Below are 19,042 nucleotides of genomic sequence, written 5' to 3'. Positions count from 1 at the left end.
TATTATTAGTGCCTAAAAGGAGCATTCTCCGAATTTTAATGAATTGAGACAGGCCTTCACACAGTTTTGTGACGTACCTGGCCTTCAAAATGTGGTGAAACTGAAATGAGTAAGTTGTGTCCTAAAATACTTTGAACATTTTCTATGACCAAACACAAAAGGCAACCACCAGGAAGCAGTAAGAACGACACGACCACAACTGTTTGGTACATTGTAATGGACAGCTCTGTGGGGAAATTATGCCAAAGACACCACAATAGCTGTTTGCCAGGCCTTTTAATTTAGCCTCCAAACATAACAGAGGTGAAAAAAGTAAACACGCACAACTTGGAATGGTTAGAAAATTCTTAATAACACCCATGGCTCACTACTGCAAAGCCCCACAACTGTATGAGATGGACCATCAAAGCAATGTTTAAAGGTAAGATGAAAACATAATTACAAAACTCCTTTATATTGATTTAAAAACAATTTTGTACCATGCTGTTTTTTTAGCTACAGAAAAAGTGCTTCAATGTAATGCTAATGCTGACTAATGCTTGGTCCTTTTAGTCCAGTAGAGTTTTAACCATACAGAGACCAAGGCAACGTGGAATTGTGCTTTTTGGATGTTTCACAAAAGTACAAACGAGTACTTTTGGGTATGCACCATTTTGGGTTCTGTTGGCCTAACTGTCACATGGTGACCTGGCCACCGTTAATTTTTACTAATCACAGACTAATAAGCAGCACTGGCATTTATTTAATTTGCACTTATTTTTTTTCTCAAAACTTGTCATCTCCCACCTGTTGTCTAAAACGGCGCCTGCCACTTTTATGCGTGTCCGAAGTGATTCACATTTTCTGTGTATATGCGCATGTGCAGTAAGCCTGAACGATATATCGTTTAAACATCGCCATCGCGATGTGTGCGTGCGCAATAGTCCCATCCAGAGGTTGCGCTAGACTTTTTCGTTGTCTGTCATTTTGACTGACAGTGTCATAAAAATCCGGTCATAATCTATTTTTACCCGTCACTTACATTTTTAAAATGATAATAATGACATATTCAATAGTATTTACTTTTCATTCATTTTTAATTAATATTCTGTCCGAAAAAGCTTAACAAGAGGCAAACAGACAGCGGAGTGCACCAATCAGCGACGGGCAGACGTGCCGTTAGCAAAGCGACGAGGGCAGGACGAGGGACTTGCGCGCGGAAGTAAACATACGAGGAGAACGGAGTTTATTCAACATGGCTAGCGCGAGACAGACTGTTGTCAATGACTCGTGTCGATGTGTTTTAGCTCATTTAAAACTGAATTTACCGCGGATTGGAACATATTCTCGGCTCTCCCGTCCGCCATCCGTTAGGGCTGGGCGATATGGCCTTAAACATGTATCACGATAAATTGAGCAGATTTATCTCGATAACGATAAATGACGATAAATTCGCCCAAGCGGACTGTTATATAATTTGAAAATCTGAATCAATGCATGAAATACAGATTAACTATTTCTTGTTGATTTATTTACCAGCATTCAATTTGATATACTGTATTTAACAATTGTACACGCTGTCTAAACATTAAGTTTATAAAAATGTATTGTAAGCAATAAGAATTCAAGTATGAACATTTATAACAGTGTGTATGACTTGAACAATGTACATTGTCAAAATCAATATGCCTGTGCAAACATGTAATTGTAACACAAATGACTTGCAGCTTGAACAGTACACTTCAAAAAGACAACTTATTGTTAATGGCTGCTGTGACATAATTATTAAATACAAGTGTTTACTTTATGGTTTAAGGGTTTTTTTCCCCCCAGTGCATTTTTTAATAAATGCACGCACAATAAAAATAGCTGGGGCCATTTCTCGGTCATTATAAGTTTTGCCGTTGGATTGTACTTTATGCTGAATGCTATACCATCACAAAAGCTATCAGAGGAATCACACACAGACAGATACAAAATAACGCCACATAGTAATTGCTAGATGCAGTCCGTGCCCAATCCACTCATTAAAGAGCATATGACACCAGAAAAAAAGTCTTAAATGGCATTATTATGTAAATTAGAATCATATTTTGAGACGATTCGACTATATACTGGACTGTCTCAGAAAATTAGAATACACAATATTCTAATTTTTTGAGACAGTCCTGTGTATATATACAGGACTGTCTCAGGAAATTAGAATACACAATATTCTAATTTCCTGACTGTCTCAGGAAATAATGGTAGGCGTGGCTAACGCCTACCATTATAGGGCTTTAGCGTCCCCAACAGGTGGATGACGTCAGCGGTAGACTAGGCTCATCGGTTTTACTATTCAGCCCATTGAGGGGGAATTGTTCAGAACGAGGAAAACGCGACGAAGAGAGCTGCAAAATGTCATTGTTTCAGTCTCTCTACTCCCAATATTTTTACAGGATATTCTTTTTATCCAAGTATTTTTCCCCAATAGCTATATAAATGGCTTGAGAAGGACCAGTCAGCCCGTCGAGGGGGAACTATTCACAATGAGGAAAACGCGACGAAGAGAGCGGCAAAATGTCATTGTTTCTGTCTCTTTACTTCAATATTTTTACAGGATATTCTTTTTACCCAAGTACTTTCCCCAATTGCTAAATAAATGGCATGGTCATGACAAATAACAATCTTGTGCTAAATGGAATATAAAACAATAAAAATCCATTTATTCAAGACGAAATGGCAAAATTACTCCATAATGGTCAAAACAGTCGACTTCACCTTTACTGTCACACCTCCCGAACGATATTTTATGACACCTAAATCGGACATATGTAATTTCTCTTCCCCGGCTTCGGAGAATGTAAACAGACCAGAAGCAGTGACAGCTAGCCGACATGCTAACCCGAACCGAGGGATGTTTCAAAGTCTTCGAAGTGGAAAATCACTCATAACTAGCCTGGATTATTTGACATGACGACCCGGTTGTCGAGTTTCTTTGCGGATCGGCAAACCGCCCGGCGGAGAGCAATTTACAGTTCGTTCCCTGGAGGAGGGTGGCTGGAGTTGTTGTGTAGCTAACGCGCTAACAGCTAACTGCTAATGAGCATGAGGATAGCTTTTTACATGCCTATTAATGATCAAACGTAAGTAGTCCTTTATTTAAAGGAATTTTATAGTGTTGACTTTGTAATCACTGTATTCGTATTTGACATAATACAAAACAAGATGTTTACTCACTTCCTTGTAAGTCCAATGGTCCCACAGTAAATATCCACGGTGAATGGGAACCTTTTGAAACTCCAAAAAGGCGCATACGCCTCTCCCGCATACAGAATGATTTTTCTGCAGCCGTTTGGCTGGCGTGATGCAAAAAATAAAAGTATTAATCCGCAAAATCAGCTGAATCCTTCGTCCTCATACACAACAGTACACTGTATAGTGAAGAGAACGTCTTCTACCGTACACGTCACAGCGCCCTCCTCCTCAATGCAAGACCGAAGCCGGAAGTCACTCATTTTCATGGCGCGGGATTCAAAAAACTAAATAAATATAGCGATCGCTTCCACACACATCCAAGCGGTCCATATCATTCAGGGGCATAAAATACCGCGTGTATTATGAAATAAACATGCTTTTTCATGTCACGGGCACTTTAAGTTCAGCCGTTTCGACAAGGTTAGAGCCGCTATCCGACTCCATAACGTTCATTTGTAGCGTTAGCCGCTAGCTAGCGTTAGCCTGGCTACCAGTAGAAAGCACTGAAAGCACCATCTCCGGAAATCGTGAGAACAAAGGAGGACAGCGGGTGAAAGCCTGTCTGGATGCCACCAAGAGTCTACTAAATGTCGATTGAAAGCTTGGTGAACCTCCCTTAAGCCACACTCCATCACGTTTTGCTTGTAGCGTTAGCTGCTAGCGTTAGCTTACCAGGCTTTTGTTTGATTGGCTTCCTGATGATCACGTGACTCATAATAATCACTTTGCAATCACGAGCATATTCACTGCTTTCTTAAAGGGGAATGAACATAGACGAACAACACAGAATCAAAGCGGGATGAAAAGACTATATTTTCTTGTTTTATTAATTTACCGAATTTACCGTCATGGTCAAAATTACGTCGGTCATCGTTAAGAATTTCGGTGACGGTAAATTTTCGGTTTACCGCCCTGCTCTACCATCCGTGTTGTTGTAGAGACGAATTTCGGCGCGCAAGAGTGACGTTGCTCGTGAAGAACACGTCACGTAAATAAACAAATCTGATTTGTCGATTGATTTAGTACCTACTCGAGAGGCTGGGTCCCACTTTTCTCTCAGTGTTTGAAAAATACAGGGAGAACAGTCTGGCCGTGCCAGGCAAACACTCAGTTGCCTTGACATTTTTCCGAGTAAGGCCAACGATGTCATGCATCAAGAGAGACAATAGCTAATTAATATGCTCACTCGCCACCCTGTGGTCTGGGGTGTGAATTGCAACCTGTCAAAATGACAGATGGACTTCAGTATTTTCAGTCACCGTTTTAAAAAAAACCGGTCAACGACGGAAAATATTCGGTTAACGCGACCCCTGGTCCCATCGCAAGAACGTGCGAGTTTTTTTTTTTTTTTTAAATCCACATAAGCCCTGCTTTCTGCTCTGCGCAGAGCCTTACACGCTCTTTGAACCTCACAGTCACTGCAGCACTTGCTTATTAAAGGTAACGATGCTGGTATCTTTGATCTTGCCAAAGAAGCGGACATCACAGTGCAGCAGCTGTCAATCATCGTTGAACTTGTTAAACAGTTTCTGCAAGGAACCCACTTTGGAATGAATGTGTGTGTGTGGAGACGTTCGAGACACATAAATTAAATGCCAGAAGTGATCATGAGGAGTTTGTAATTTCTACATGTCCGCTAAGAGTCACAGCTAAGGTAGATAAACAGAAGTATTTAATAAAGCCAAGCATTTTTCTACTACAGTACTTTATTCTTGTTCAAAAATGATTTGGTTGGACAGTTATGTTTAAAACTGATGATCATAATTTTTAAATTTGAAGTGCTTAAAACCATTTATTAATATATATATACATTATATATATTTTTTTAAAAATCATACTTTGGGGAAAAAGTGAAAGGAAACTAATGGCTACTAGTTTCATTGCTAATAGGTAGGTGTAACAGTACACGAAAATCTCGGTTCGGTATGTACCTCGGTTATGAGGTCACGGTTCGGTTCATTTTCGGTACATTAAGAAAACAAAATGCAAAATATAAATGTGCTAGTTGTTTGTTACACACTTTGTGCTCTCAACAATAGGAACATTAGCCTATACAAAGCTAGAATTCAGCACAAAAAGTAGCGGGTATTTAAAGATAATAATCCAACAACAATTTGCCTTTCAGACCCCGCGTATTGGTCAGCTTTGTTTCTGAAAGAAAGAAAGAAGTCCTGTGCTAAAGTGAAAAGCAATCCAATGACAAAGATTTTAACATGTATTTTACAAATGAAATGCCTCAATGAATCATTTTTTTTTTCTTATGAACGGTTTTCAAAAGCTTTATTGGCGGATTTTCTCAAGTTAAAGCACCACACAGAAATTAATAAATTTAATTGTGTAAGCAGGATCAGTGTATTATTCTTATTATTTAATTACAGGGGTTTTAGCTCATCTCAATTAATTTTTTTAAATGGGCTATTATGTATTTAAATATGTGTTCATATTTTACAAATGTCATGTAGTATTCATGTATATTGTATATTTTATGCTGTATAACTTTAGTTCCTATGTGAATATTAGTTCCTACTTGTTTTGTTGTGGTAGGAGGGTTTTGTATTGAACACGGGGCCGTGTTGGTTATTATTATAGCAGAGAAGACAGCAGTAAATCAACAAAGACAAGTCAACTGTGCCCCGATTTACCACTCAAGAGATCTGATGGACTCAAAAACTGGGTTACGATTGCATATTAATTTGAAAATCGACCGGATCCACCGACCGGATCCACCGACCGGATCCACCGTATTTTTATACGAGTGACTTCCGGTCTGCCCGATCCTAGCTAGTAGTATTGACGCAGGAGGGTCGCGTTTCGCGTTAAATAATAAACTCTGCCGTTCTTTTCGCGTGCGTCAACGTTGAGCCGCTTCTGGGATGCGTCTAACATGCGGTGGCACTGCGACTGGTGTGCATTGGCTGATTGACTTTAACGCCCAAATTTCACTGCTTTCTCGCGGCGGCCACGTTGTCGCGCTGTTGACGTTTCTGGGTTATAGACGGTCCTACCGTGTTGGTTCTCATTATAGTAGAGAAGACGGAGTAAATATAATCTACACAAAGAAACTGTAACCCGATCGACTCACAGACTCGAAAAGTAAGGGTTACATTACGTCAGAAACTCGTTCGGTATGCCTCCGTTCCTAACCGAGCACCCCATACCGAAACGATTCAATACAAATACATGTACCGTTACACCCTTACTAATAGGTGTCAGTGTATCCGTTGCGGATCCTACATGCTTGTATTATTATTATTATTTTTTTTAACCTGCCTGTTGAGCTGCTTAGACACAGACCATGGAAAATCTGAGTGTTTTTAAAGGTTGAAACAGTTTAATGTTTCACATGGGAGTTTGCTATGCTTACAGTATATTGTGCTCATTTATTATAGTGTCATTTATTGAGCGAATGCAGCTGGACAGAAAAGTTTATAGGGGATTAAAAAAAACAATAGTGACAAAAGAGCATAATTAAATATATATGCTTCCTAATGTAAGTGGCGTTGCTATCTCAATATGTCTACTCATAATGAGGGGACACAAAGTGGGGAGGAGATTCCTTGTATCCGAAGTACGAGAAGAAGGAGGCTGCACTTGTGACAGAGCATAACTCAGCCATTGTAAGCACGCTTAGCCTTATACAGTATAAAGGTAGGGTTGTGCCAAGAAGCAAGAGTTCTAGGTGATGTCGCCTGACTCTATAGGTTCGTCTAAAAAATCCAATCAGGTGAGCGCATATAAAAGTTTCTTGCCAAAACTCAGATTCAAAATGCAATTGATCTCATTTAGCCCATGCACATATTTTCAGCTCTCATCTTCAAATGTATTTAGAAACACATCATCAAAATTACTGGAGTGTCCCTTTACCAGGGTCCAGTATACTTATAATTTTGAGTTCAAACAATTTTACTGAAATCCAGTTCACATTATTTTTTAGGTTTTATATCATAACTTGAAAATTCAAGTGAAATGGGTTGACTTAAAGCTAGCAGAACCTGATTATACAGTGGTATGAAGAAGTATCTGAACCTTTTGGAATTTCTCACATTTCTGCATAAAATCACTATCAAATGTGATCTGGTCTTTGCCAAAATCACACAGATGAAAAAACTGTCAGCTTTAACTAAAACCACCCAAACGTTTATAGGTTTTTCTTATTTTAATGAGGATAGTAAGCAAGCAATGACAGATGGGGGAAAAATAAGTCAGTGAGCCATCACATTTAATGTTTTGTCCCCACCCTTTTGGCAGCAATAACTTCAACCAGACACTTCCTGTAGCTCCATATCAGTCTGGCACATCGATCAGGACTAATCTTGGCCCATTCTTCTCTACAAAACTGCTGTGGTTCAGTCAGATTCCTGGGATGTCTGGCATGAATCGCTGTCTTTAGGTCATGCCACAGCATCTTAATGGGATTCAAGTCTGGACTTTGACTTGACCACTCCAGAATGTGTATTTTGTTCTTCTGAAACCATTCTGAAGTTGATTTAGTTCTGTGTTTTGGATCATTGTCTTGTTGCAGCATCCATCCTCTTTTTAGCTTCAACTGTCTGACAGTCAGCCTCAGGTTTCCCTGAAAAGCATCCTGATAAACTTTTGAATTCATTCTTCCATTAATGACTGCAAGTTGTCCAGGCCCTGAGGCAGCAAATAGCCTCAAATCATGAAGCTCTCTCCACCATGCTTCACGATGGGGATGACGTGTTGATGTTGGTGAGCTGTTCCATTTTTCCTCCACACATGACGCAGTGTGTTACTCCCAAGCAATTCAACTTTGGTTTCATCAGTCCACAAAATATTTTGCCAAAACTTCTGTGGAGTGTCGAAGTCCCTTTTTGCGAACATTAAATGAGCAAAAATGTTTTTTTAGACAGCAGTGGCTTCTTCTGTGGAGTCCTCCCATGAACACCATTCTTGGCCACAGTTTTACATATAGTTGATATAGAGATATTGGCCTGTGCCAGTGATTTCTGGAAGTCTTTAGCAGACACTCTAGGGCAGGGGTAGCAAACTCCAGTCCTCGGGGGCCCCTATCCAGCTTGTTTTCCATGTTACCCTCCTTCAAAACACCTGACTCAAATAATCAGGATCATTATCAGCCTCCTTCAGAGCCTACTGATGAGCTCATCATTTGATTCAGGTGTTTTAAAGCAGGGAGACATGGAAAACAAGCTGGATAGGGGCCCTCGAGGACCAGAGTTGGCAACCCCTGCTCTAGGGTTTCTTTTTTTACCTCTCTGAGTATTCTGCGCTGAACTCTCTGAGTCATCTTTGGTGGACGGCCACTCATTGGGAGAGAAGCAACAGTGCCAACTCTCTCCATTTGTAGAACACGTTTCTGATTGTCAATTGAGGAACATCCAGACTTTTAGAGATGGTTTTGTATCTTTTCCCAGCGATATTCAAATCAACAATCCTTGATCGCAGGTCTTCAGACAGCTCTTTTGGCCGAGCCATGATGCACATCAGACAATGCTTCCCATCAAGACATTTTTTTTTTTACCAGTTGTGTGTTTTATAGGGCAGCTTTAAACCAAAATCAGTGATAGGGCACACACCTGACTTAAATTGTTTGGTAAAAAAATGGTTTCAACTGCTCATCCAGTCTCCTTATGCAGAGGGTTCACTTAATTATTTTTTTCCCCTTCTGTCATTGTTTGCATGCTATCCTGATTAAAATATGAAAACCTAATTATGTTTGGGTGGTTTTAGTTAAAGCTCACACTATTTTTACATCTGTTTGATTTGGACAAAGATCAGATCACATTTGACAGTGATTTTATGCAGAAATGTGAGAAATTCCAAAAGGTTGAGGTACTTTTTCATTCCACTGTATATACAGTGTATATGATCATAGTCTTTATCTTATTGAGCACATGCGGTATAGAAAAAGGATGGACAGATGGACGATCTGCGTACCTTCAACCGCTTGACCACCTCATCGTTGCTGATTTTGTCAGTTATCTCTTTGACTCCGGGAGGATAGATAATCTTCCCGTCGCCCGCCGGTTTCTGCTGCTGCGGGAACTCCATGCTTGTAGATGTCAGATCAAAGCGGTCTTCTACTGGCCTCTATGCGCCGAAAAACAAAAGTTCAACAATGCCATGCTATCACACTTGGAAAAAACTCATTTTGAGCAGTACTTCATGATCTAATCGTTCGATTCCAAACAAAAACTCCTCGTATAATGGCTGGCGATTCAATAGCAGGGAGCTGATGAATAGCCCGAAGTTACAACGTTAATATTCGAGTGGATAAATGCACATTATTAGCTTCCGTGCTAAATGCCCCAGCCATAGCTCCAACATGGGTTTTTGTAAATACATGTAAACGCATCATCAAGCTAATACAAAAGCGCAATTTAAACCAGGAGTCAAATTTGGACTCTGTGAGTCTTGACGGAAAACTACCCCAAATACGACACGCGCTTCTGTTTCACTCCTGTCACACGGGCAAGGTACTTAGCTTGCGAGGGAGGTATGGATCAAACAGCATTGGCTAGCGGCTTTGCATTTAGCGGGAAGCACGGTTAGCAGCTGCCACAGCGAGAGTTAGCCAACTAGCTGGCTACTTGCTAGTGTTAGGCCGCAAACTATTCAGGTGCCTATCACATCTTCCTCCACAGACGACCACAGGAAGTTAAAGTATGCTATGACCAAATCATAAAACATCCATAACGCTGGTTAGATGCCGAAGATCCAACAAACGCAACAACTTTTCAAGGTTTAAAAATGAAGCTTATCTACTTGAAGCTGTCTTTTAGTACTTCAACACATCTGCCGCTAGTTTAACATAGGAAGAGCTGCTGCTGCTGCCTCTGCTACCAATAACTTGCTTTCACGGACGAATCAGAGCACCCAAACGAATGGTTTACGCGATTGTTTCCAAACAGCACGACTATAATCCCAGCGCGATAGCAGGCATCCGTTTGCTACTATTTACCTCTTCAGTGGGCCGATTTAATTCATTAGGCTGACACAGGTTGGGTTTAGTTTTCGGCACAAAGCTCTATCCGTTCAGTCTGTTCTGTTAGTGTGACGGCTGGATGGAGAGCGCCCCCCTTTGTGTTAGATGATTACTACAGTTCCAAATACTAGGGCTTCCATAGGACAGCGTGTACAATGTAAAAAAGATGTCAGTACTGCTGGATTCTGAGCTCATATCTTGCAATAAGAAAACAATCTCATGGCATACCGACAAACAAAAATGTGTTCACACAGGTGAATCATATAGTGTCTGCCATCCAATGGGAGGTATTCGAGTTGGCAATGGCATAGAAAGATGTGAACTACAGTAGGGGTGTGACAAAATATCGAAATGGTGATATATCGTGATACTTTGTATCCCAAAAGATTATCGATATGCTCCGGTCAAAAATTGAGATATCATTTTAAAAAGGTGTCAAATAAATTTTTTTTTTTTTTTTTTTTAAAAGGCTGCCATTGACGGTGCTCGACACCCAATCCATTTAGACTGGGAATGTTCGTTTATTCAAAACCAGAGCATTCACAGTCATTCGGTCCGATTTTCGGGGCATTTACAGGTCACTTCCTTTTCATTTTAGGGCATTCACAGGTCATTTCCTGTTGAATTTGAGTCATTGCCTATTCATTTTGGTGATTCCCAGGTCACTTCCTGTTCTGTAACGCAAAATAAACAGCAAGTGACCCATAAAATACCCCAAAATCAACAGGAAGTAACTGAAAATCAACAGGTAAATGACCTTAAATGGCCCAAAATTATTCATTGCATGGCAGTGGCTGCCACTGACGGCCATAGACGTTCAATTTGTTTGAAGTGGGAGGGCTGGCAGCGAATGAACATTCGTTCAAATGGATTGGGCGTCTACTAGTGATAAACTCATTCTAATTCACAGCAGAAGCTTTTTTTTTTGTTTGTTTGTTTTTTTTGTAGAATATCCCAGAAGGATTTTCTGACCAATGTATCGAAAATCGTTGTATTGCCATATCCTCAGATCATCGTTATCGTGAGCTTTGTATCGCAAATCGTATCGTATCGGATCGTGAGGTACCAAGAGGTTCCCATACCTAAACTACAGTACTTTCAATATTACAATAACAATACCATTATGTGTTTATATATTTTTTCATTCTCCCCACATAATGGTCTTATTTTCTGTCAAATTTCGTTTAGCACACTAATTATACATCAAACCAATAGTAAGAGTTGTGACGATGTAATAACTGCAAACATTCGTATACGAATTATGGCTTGTTTTTTTTTTTGTTTGTTTGTTTGTTTTTACCCTAACAGCCAGGGTACTAATTTAACTCATTGGCTGCCATATAACTCATTGGCTGCCATATACAGCAAAGGGCGTAGGTTTGGTTTCAACATTGGTAGGGACGATATAACAGCATAACCGGGATGTACACTTTTTGCTGGGGACAGGACATTAATGAGACCAAACAGATTGGGTGTACAGGAGTCAGGGCTACATTTAGGGCTACACTCACGAAATGTACCTGATTAATTGATAAGCTAAATGATCAATGCAAAATAAATTTGTATTGACTTATACTAACTTTCCCGTGTATTGGCTCAGGCGATACATTGTTCAATTCAAACCTTTGTTTTCAAAAACTACTAAAGATAGTAATACATTTTGAAAACTTCCAGAATAAATGTCTGGATTACATTAGCAAATTAAAATTGCAATATTTGAACATAATTTAATTAGATTAACACACACATAATAAATACCAACTTGTTGTAATCTCTTAACTATCCAGAAATACAAAAAATAAACATTTGTCTTGAGACCACTCAACATTGTCTGTGTAAATAAATAAGTTAAATATAACTGAAAAAAATCTTCGTCAGAGTATAACAAAAATAAATAAAAATGGAGCCTTCCTTCAGGTAAAAAAAAGAAAACTATTGCTTTTGTCCACAAGCAAAACCAAACGAAAACTTTTCACCTTGATTATGATTAATGTATGATTATCTGAAAAAAAAAAATTAGCATAGGCTGCAAATAACATTTTTTAACTAAGTAATGTAGAAAATAAATTAATACTTTTAAAGTAAATACAAGCCGTCACCTAATCAAACGTGGATTGGAGGGGAAGCAAATGGACTGGCACATTCATCAGGTGAAAATGGGTAAATGTAAGTCTGAACATAATGGACATAATTCTCTTAATTATGGTTGGGTCATTTCTATCCTTACAACACATGGCAAGAGATTCTAAATTGCCTATATAACTGAACTCATTATATAAGGCAAATAAGGTTGCTTAAAAGTTGGTGGGGACAATTGAAGCATTCCGGAAAAGTTGGTAGTGTTATGTCCCTACCATCCCTATGCAAACCTACGCCCTTGATATACGGCAATAGACGGCCAATCCAATATTCGACTGGGAGGGCAACAGCATCTATCGCCATTGATGGCATGCAATGAGTTAAATACAAATCTAAAAAAAAATAATAATAATAAATCAAATTTAAGAGTGCTCCTTGGGGTCGTAACTAGAGTATTTTTCTGTTTTTATTACTGTCATTTAAAACTATAGCGTTTATTAACATTGTAATAATTTGGATAATTATTTATAATTGGATAAAATAATGTAATAAATAAAGTAACAATTAAAAATTAAAATAATATCTAATTTTCAAGTTTAAAAAAAATGTTTTTTTTTTTCTTAAGTGTCAACTTTTGAATAGCTGTCCACTGTAGTGACCACTGTCCCTGAAAAGGATCATGGTCAATATGAAAGGTCACAAGTTGTGACCTTTCATATTGACCAGGTTGTGACTCACAACCTCACATGTAAACGGTAATTGGCTGATAACAAAAATGTTACGCGCACCTAAAAATTTTGTTTGTTTGTTTGATTGTTTGTTTTATAGAAGAGTCGCAGTCTCAGATACTCGTTTGACATTTTGAAATTTGAGCTCATTTGAAAATAATGAGTAGGTTTGTGCATACACTTCACCATCATCTGATGATGAATTCTTTTTATGTATTAGCATTGCCTTCAACAACTTGACAGCAACATGTCTAGTGAAATTCTAGTTTTAGAATATTTTAGAACATTAAATTATATATATCTGTGGAATGTCACCCAGTCTACAAGATGATTTTCACTTTTTACCGAATTACATTTACTGAACCTTTTTCTTATTTTACACATTTCACGTTCAGAAAATTTGGCTTGTTATTTGAGTATCTGGCATGGTAACACATTTCAGGCTGTTTGCACAAAATTTTATTTTGAAATTTCTTTTAAGACGTCGGAAGAAACCTTTACTTTGTAATGAACATAACAACTTCCGAAGTCGGCCATTTATACCGTAGGTGACTCCCACTGCACTCCCAAGTGTTTATGTTTGCATGATATAGTTCTTCACAATATGGTATGGTGTAATCATTATTATCGTGAATAGTGGACTTGTGCGGATACGGAAAAACAATGGTGTTTTGATCTGGAACTGCATTTTTTTTCTGCAACGAAAGTCTGTTAAAATGAATGTTTTTCGATTGCTTCGTAGTTAGTGCCGTGTAGTTTGCTAGCGAGAAGTAGTCAAGGATTTACTACAAATGTGCCATCATGCCTCGGAAAAAGAAAAACGAACAGAGCCCCAACAGAGTTCCCGGTGGGCCGCTCCCGGGGGATAACTTCAATCGTAGACAACTTCAGGCTGATAATGTCGCTTTGATGTCCAGCCTTTCACCCAGGAATAGAGACTCCGACAGGCAAAAAATCACCCAAAACATGCGAGAAATATTCTCCCACCTGGACCCTGAAGTTATACATATGGTGCTGTCTGAAGTCGATTTTAAAGGTAAAATCAAATCATTCCTGTTTCTGTGGGCACCGGGTAGAGTAATTCCCAGGAGTTTATTTTAAGAAGATGAAACTACTTTAAATAGTACACTCGTTCGGAAAGTGTTTGGTACCGAAAACGAAAGCACAATTTTTGCTTATGTTTCGCCGACGATTTTCGGCCATCGAATTTCCTCTGGAGGCCTAAAATTGATTATATATTGCCCCCCCCCCCCTTAAAGTTTACCACCAAAAAGGTCATACACTGTAAAATTTCTTTGGACCACCTTTAGCTTTGATTATGGCACGAATACATTTTTTCTAATAAGCTTCTGCAATGTCAAAAGATTCATTTTCATCCAGTGTCGCATTAATTCTTCACCAAGATCTCTGATTGATGATGGTAGAGTCAGAATGCTACCCAAAGCTTTCTCCAGCACATCCCAAAGATTCTCAATGGGGTTAAGGTCTGGATTCTTTGGTGCCCAATCCATGTGTGAAAATGATGTCTCATGCTCCATTAACGAGCCTTTCACAATTTGAACCTGCTGAATCCTGGCATTGTGATCTTGAAGTATACCCGTGCCATCACAGAAGAAGAAATCGAGTGATGGAATAACCTAGTCATTCAGTATTTTCAGGCAGACTGCTGAATTCATTCTTTGAACACATATTGTTGCTGAACCTAGACCTGACCTGCATCAACTACAGATCATAACACTGCCCCCTAGGCTTGTACAGTAGGCATTAGGCATGATGGGTGCATAAGTTCATCTGCCCCTCTTTTTACCCCTGATGTATCCCATCACGGTGCCACAGGCTTGTACAGTAGGCATTAGGCATGATGGGTGCATAAGTTCATCTGCCTCTCTTTTTTCCCTGATGTATCCCATTACGCTGCAACAGGATAAATCTGGACTCATCAGACCACATGACCGTCTTCCATTGCTCCAAAGTCCAATCTTTATGCTCTATAGGAAATTGAAGCCTTTTGAAGCAATGGAGGTCACTACGGTGAGACTCCACACTGGATGCAAATAAATCTTCAAACATTGCAGAAGCTTATCGTAACAATGCTACAGTGAATTTGTGCCATAACTAAAGTTAAATGCGGACCAACAAAATATTATAGTGTATGACTTTTTTTTTTTTTTTTTGGTGGTGTCATTTTTGGGGGGCCGTGCACATGTGCATTGTAATTTATTCTCTTAATGAATTTGTATTGGATTGTGCACTTTGCTAAATGTGTTGAAGTGTAAGCTCCCTTGTTCTTTCTTTAGTGATGTGTTGGCATATATAAATGAATCATTGAAAGCTTTAATTATATAGCACTTGTCACGTTGTGAAAATGCTGTACAAAGTCAGTTACATACAGTAAAAAGTTAGCAAAAGCAGAACCGCTTAACATATTTATGCGCACGCTTTACACACTCATGATTACTCATGTGCATTCATATTTTAGGGGAAACAATGAAGTTAAATTCAATCAGGTGAAATGAAGATGTTTCTCTCTCTGAATAATACTGGTAAAACATGTTTCATGGTTTATGGCCTACCTAAAATGGAATTGGGAAAACTGGAGAGAATTCACCCATAGATGGTAGTGTCAGATCCAGGGCCGGCCCAGCCTATACGCAGACTATGCAGCTGCTTAGGGCCCCTGACCACTTGGGGGCCTCCAATCTGGCAATTGTTTGATTTTTTTTTTTTTTTTTTACTACAGTTTGCTTTATTGGATGTTTGTGAGTTTTGATACTTGATGACAAGCTTTAAAAAATAAAATTTCTTCCTTAACTTCTTTCTTTCCTCTTTTAGAAAAAGGTTTGGTGCTATCTACTGTAAGTACGACAATCATTTGGGGTGAGAAGTTTGAAGTATGCATTGCAACAAAATCTGATTAATATACAAGATACAGACATATGGGTTGGATTGCATGTATGGGTTTCACAGTACACTGTGACGAAATGGTGGGCCAAAAATATGGGCCCCTTTGCATTTTTTTGCTTAGGGCCCCCAAATGGCCTGGGCCCTGGTCAGATCAGTGTTATTATATAAGAAGTCCAGTAAGAATGGGGGTTTGACTTTGGCTTGGTGCACTACCGGTAAAAAATAGAAATAAAAATGGTAGAATTAAGTTGGTAGAATTATTAAAATGCAGAAGAGGTTCATTGCTCTTGCTAAAAAAAGTTAGCACGCAGGTCGTGTTCACCCCCTTTGGTGTTTGGAGCTTGTAGGAATGAACCCCCCAGCTAAGACAGAAATATATTGCCTTTTATGTGTGAAATTCAAACACAAGACATTCCAGACTTTGATCTGGCGCTCTCACATTAAAAAAAAAAAAGACAAAGGTGCGTCTTTGGCGGTCAACGTTACTTTTCAAAAAAAGTGGATTAGTGTTTTTAGATGTCATATAAGCACATGAACTTTACAACTTGCAAGCATTGCATGTGCTTCAAAGGATACACTGGAAGTTGACTGGTCACCTCACTCATTTTTCGTTAAATCTGAATTTAACCCGAGCTCTGCATAAGAGTGCTTGCTATGCAGTGCTGATTTCTGGGTCACAGTCCACCCACCTAGAGTGCTCTTAACCGCTGGCCAATATGACATCTGGCACACGTGGAGCTGAGCCTAAGTTGCATAGAACTAAATGATAGGTGGGTGGTCAAACAGAGTTCGGTTTTTCTTTTGTCATCACAAAATTCAGTTTTGGCATTGTAAAGAAAAAGTGTTTTGGGACACAACTGGCAGTTGAAAGTACTTTCCGGACAAAATCTCTGGCCACCAAATTTTCGTTGCATCTCTAATTTTTACACTATGTTGTTTCTTCTTCGTCAATTTCTTGCCAATCCCTATATCAGTCTTCAGTAGTAATTAAGTGGTAAATTTACATAAACACAATGAACTAACTTTGATTTTCTGTGTTGCAGTTGAAAATGCCATGGATTCCTTGTTGGAACTGTCGATTGCTGCTGAACTCGCAGCTCCCGTTCCATCTCCAATGTCTGGCTTTGAGAGCACTGCTGCAGCCTTGCTTCATCCTCAACATGATTTTCAACCTGCACAAGACCCTAGCTCTCTATCAGAGCAACTCTCATCCCCATTGTCTACCAGTGTCCTGACTGAAGACTTGGACGTTCAACTTGATCAGGAGCTACAAAACCTCTCTGCACAACAGGGAGATTTAACTGACAACCAGTATTCGTCAGATCGCATGACATTGCCGTTCTTACCTCCAAAAGACTTTCCGGATCAAGTCTTCCCTGAGCTCCAGGGGGCTGAGTGTAGGCGCGACTCTGCTGGGCGACCATGTCTTGAAAGAGCCTTGTGGCCTTCTGGTGCTCCCTCTCCATTTGACCAGCACAAAACTTTGGAAGGTGGCAGCGGCAAAGATGAAAAATTGCTTATGGATCTGAAACATCAAATGACAGAAGAGCCTCCTTATAGACCCAAACCTCCCTTGGATTTGGGCGCTTCAGGGCGTCCCTCTGCCTTCCAGATGTATAAAAAAAATCAACCATCCCAAATGCTTTTAGAACAGACTGGCCACATGCCCTCTGAAAATACAGCTGGAGGAAATGGCTCTCAGGTGAACACGGCATCATGGAATCTTCGTTCACTTGCTATTTCTCCTCGTTTACATGCAAAACAAGGACCATGCTTTATCACCCCTATTGCACCTTCACACCCTCTAGTTGTGCATCCCTCTCCCTGGGGAGGTCAGAGCCATGTAAATCAAGCACCTCTTAAAAATTATGCAACAATTCCTAAATCCTGGGCTATGGCTGCTCATAATCCTGGTGGAATTGCACCTGGTCGAGCTAGCAGGCTTTGTTTGGAAGGAAAGGTTCTTGTGTTGCTCCGTGGGCCTCCGGGATCTGGGAAATCCACTTTGGCTCGGTACGAAATGAAGAATATGTGTCACCAATAGTTGTAGACAAATTGCATTTCACGATCACCCAATTTAAGTGTCTGCCACACAAACTTAAATTGAATAAAGTATATATTTTTACATTTTTATTGCTAAAAGGTGTACAAACGTTTGGCACATTAAAACCATTTTATGGGGCAGATAGGTTTTCTGTTAATTCCAGTGTATTGCATCATAAGGTTATTTGAACAAATTGAATCTCAAATATTGTTTCAGAGGTAAAATTATACTCAGTTTTTGCTCAAACTTGCATCTCAGCTATTATTCAAGTGTGAAATTCTTGTTAGTGTGTGTTAGAGTAAGTGTTCTCTCTCATTCCATTGTTAAAGTGGTTAAATTTTATGCTTGATTAGTTTCTCATTTGAAAGAGGAGCCCAGATAGCTGATCAAATTTGGGCGTTAAAAGTTGAATTAGCTTTGAAATTCTAATTCTTTTGTTTAAAATTATAAAATGAAAGGGCAAACTAAATGATATAGATGGTGCTGTTGTGATAAATTTGTTCTCTGATAACGGTCTTAACCAATTTTCCCAACAACATGTTCATTCATCTCTGCAGAGCTTTTCTTCAACATAATCCATGTGGGGTTGCTCTGAGCACTGATGACTACTTCACCCATCAAGAACACTATAACTTTAATCCCACTACTCTAGGGGAAGCTCATGAATGGAACCACAAGCGAGGTAAATGAAGAGTGTTGTTATAATTAATAATGAATTAAAAGGCAGATGCTTCAGGTGCTCAGGTGCTCTATCTTTTATTTTGCCTTCTCCCATTAGCGAAAGAAGCTTTTGAGAAAGGTGTCAGCCCCATCATAATTGACAATACAAACATGCAGGGCTGGGAAATGAAGCCCTATGTGGCCCAGGTCAGCCCGCTGCGTTCAACTTCTTTGGTAAAATGATGATTCTTTATTCTTGTTGTCATCGTTATTGTACTTTTTTTTTTTTTTTTTTTTTTTTGCATCATCGTCTTCAAAGGCATTGAAACATAATTACAAAGTGCTTTTTCGAGAGACAGACACTTGGTGGAAGAATAAGCCCAGAGAGCTAGAAAGGTGAGCAAGAACTAGGAATTACATGAATATGTATTTTTTCCCTTAAAG

General features: G+C 39.3%; 2 protein-coding genes across 6 annotated transcripts in view; one reads left to right on the top strand and one right to left on the bottom strand.

Annotated features, from left to right (window-relative positions):
• Window positions 1-10,302, bottom strand: part of pds5a (PDS5 cohesin associated factor A) — a 39,227-nt gene extending 28,925 nt beyond the window's left edge. The window contains exons 1-2 of one of the 2 annotated variants that reach the window (XM_057843460.1): window positions 10,160-10,302; window positions 9,136-9,288 (exon numbers count right to left, since the gene is read on the bottom strand). In XM_057843460.1, coding sequence (XP_057699443.1) covers window positions 9,136-9,249 — 114 coding nt within the window. In that variant the 5' untranslated portion in view covers window positions 9,250-9,288; window positions 10,160-10,302. Of the gene's footprint in view, window positions 1-9,135; window positions 9,289-9,963; window positions 10,052-10,159 lie in introns of those variants that run through there. The other variant, XM_057843461.1, reaches the window with a different exon arrangement.
• n4bp2 (NEDD4 binding protein 2) overlaps window positions 185-19,042 on the top strand; it is a 34,762-nt gene continuing 15,904 nt past the window's right edge. The window contains exons 1-6 of one of the 4 annotated variants that reach the window (XM_057843456.1): window positions 13,545-14,026; window positions 15,823-15,867; window positions 16,938-17,907; window positions 18,496-18,620; window positions 18,717-18,805; window positions 18,918-18,994. In XM_057843456.1, coding sequence (XP_057699439.1) covers window positions 13,792-14,026; window positions 15,823-15,867; window positions 16,938-17,907; window positions 18,496-18,620; window positions 18,717-18,805; window positions 18,918-18,994 — 1,541 coding nt within the window. In that variant the 5' untranslated portion in view covers window positions 13,545-13,791. The other 3 variants (XM_057843458.1, XM_057843459.1, XM_057843457.1) reach the window with 3 other exon arrangements.

Source organism: Corythoichthys intestinalis, chromosome 8, assembly GCF_030265065.1.
Source record: "Corythoichthys intestinalis isolate RoL2023-P3 chromosome 8, ASM3026506v1, whole genome shotgun sequence".
Taxonomy (NCBI): domain Eukaryota; kingdom Metazoa; phylum Chordata; class Actinopteri; order Syngnathiformes; family Syngnathidae; genus Corythoichthys; species Corythoichthys intestinalis.
The sequence above is the reverse complement of the archived record's forward strand: the minus strand, read 5'-3'. Positions and strand labels throughout refer to the sequence as shown.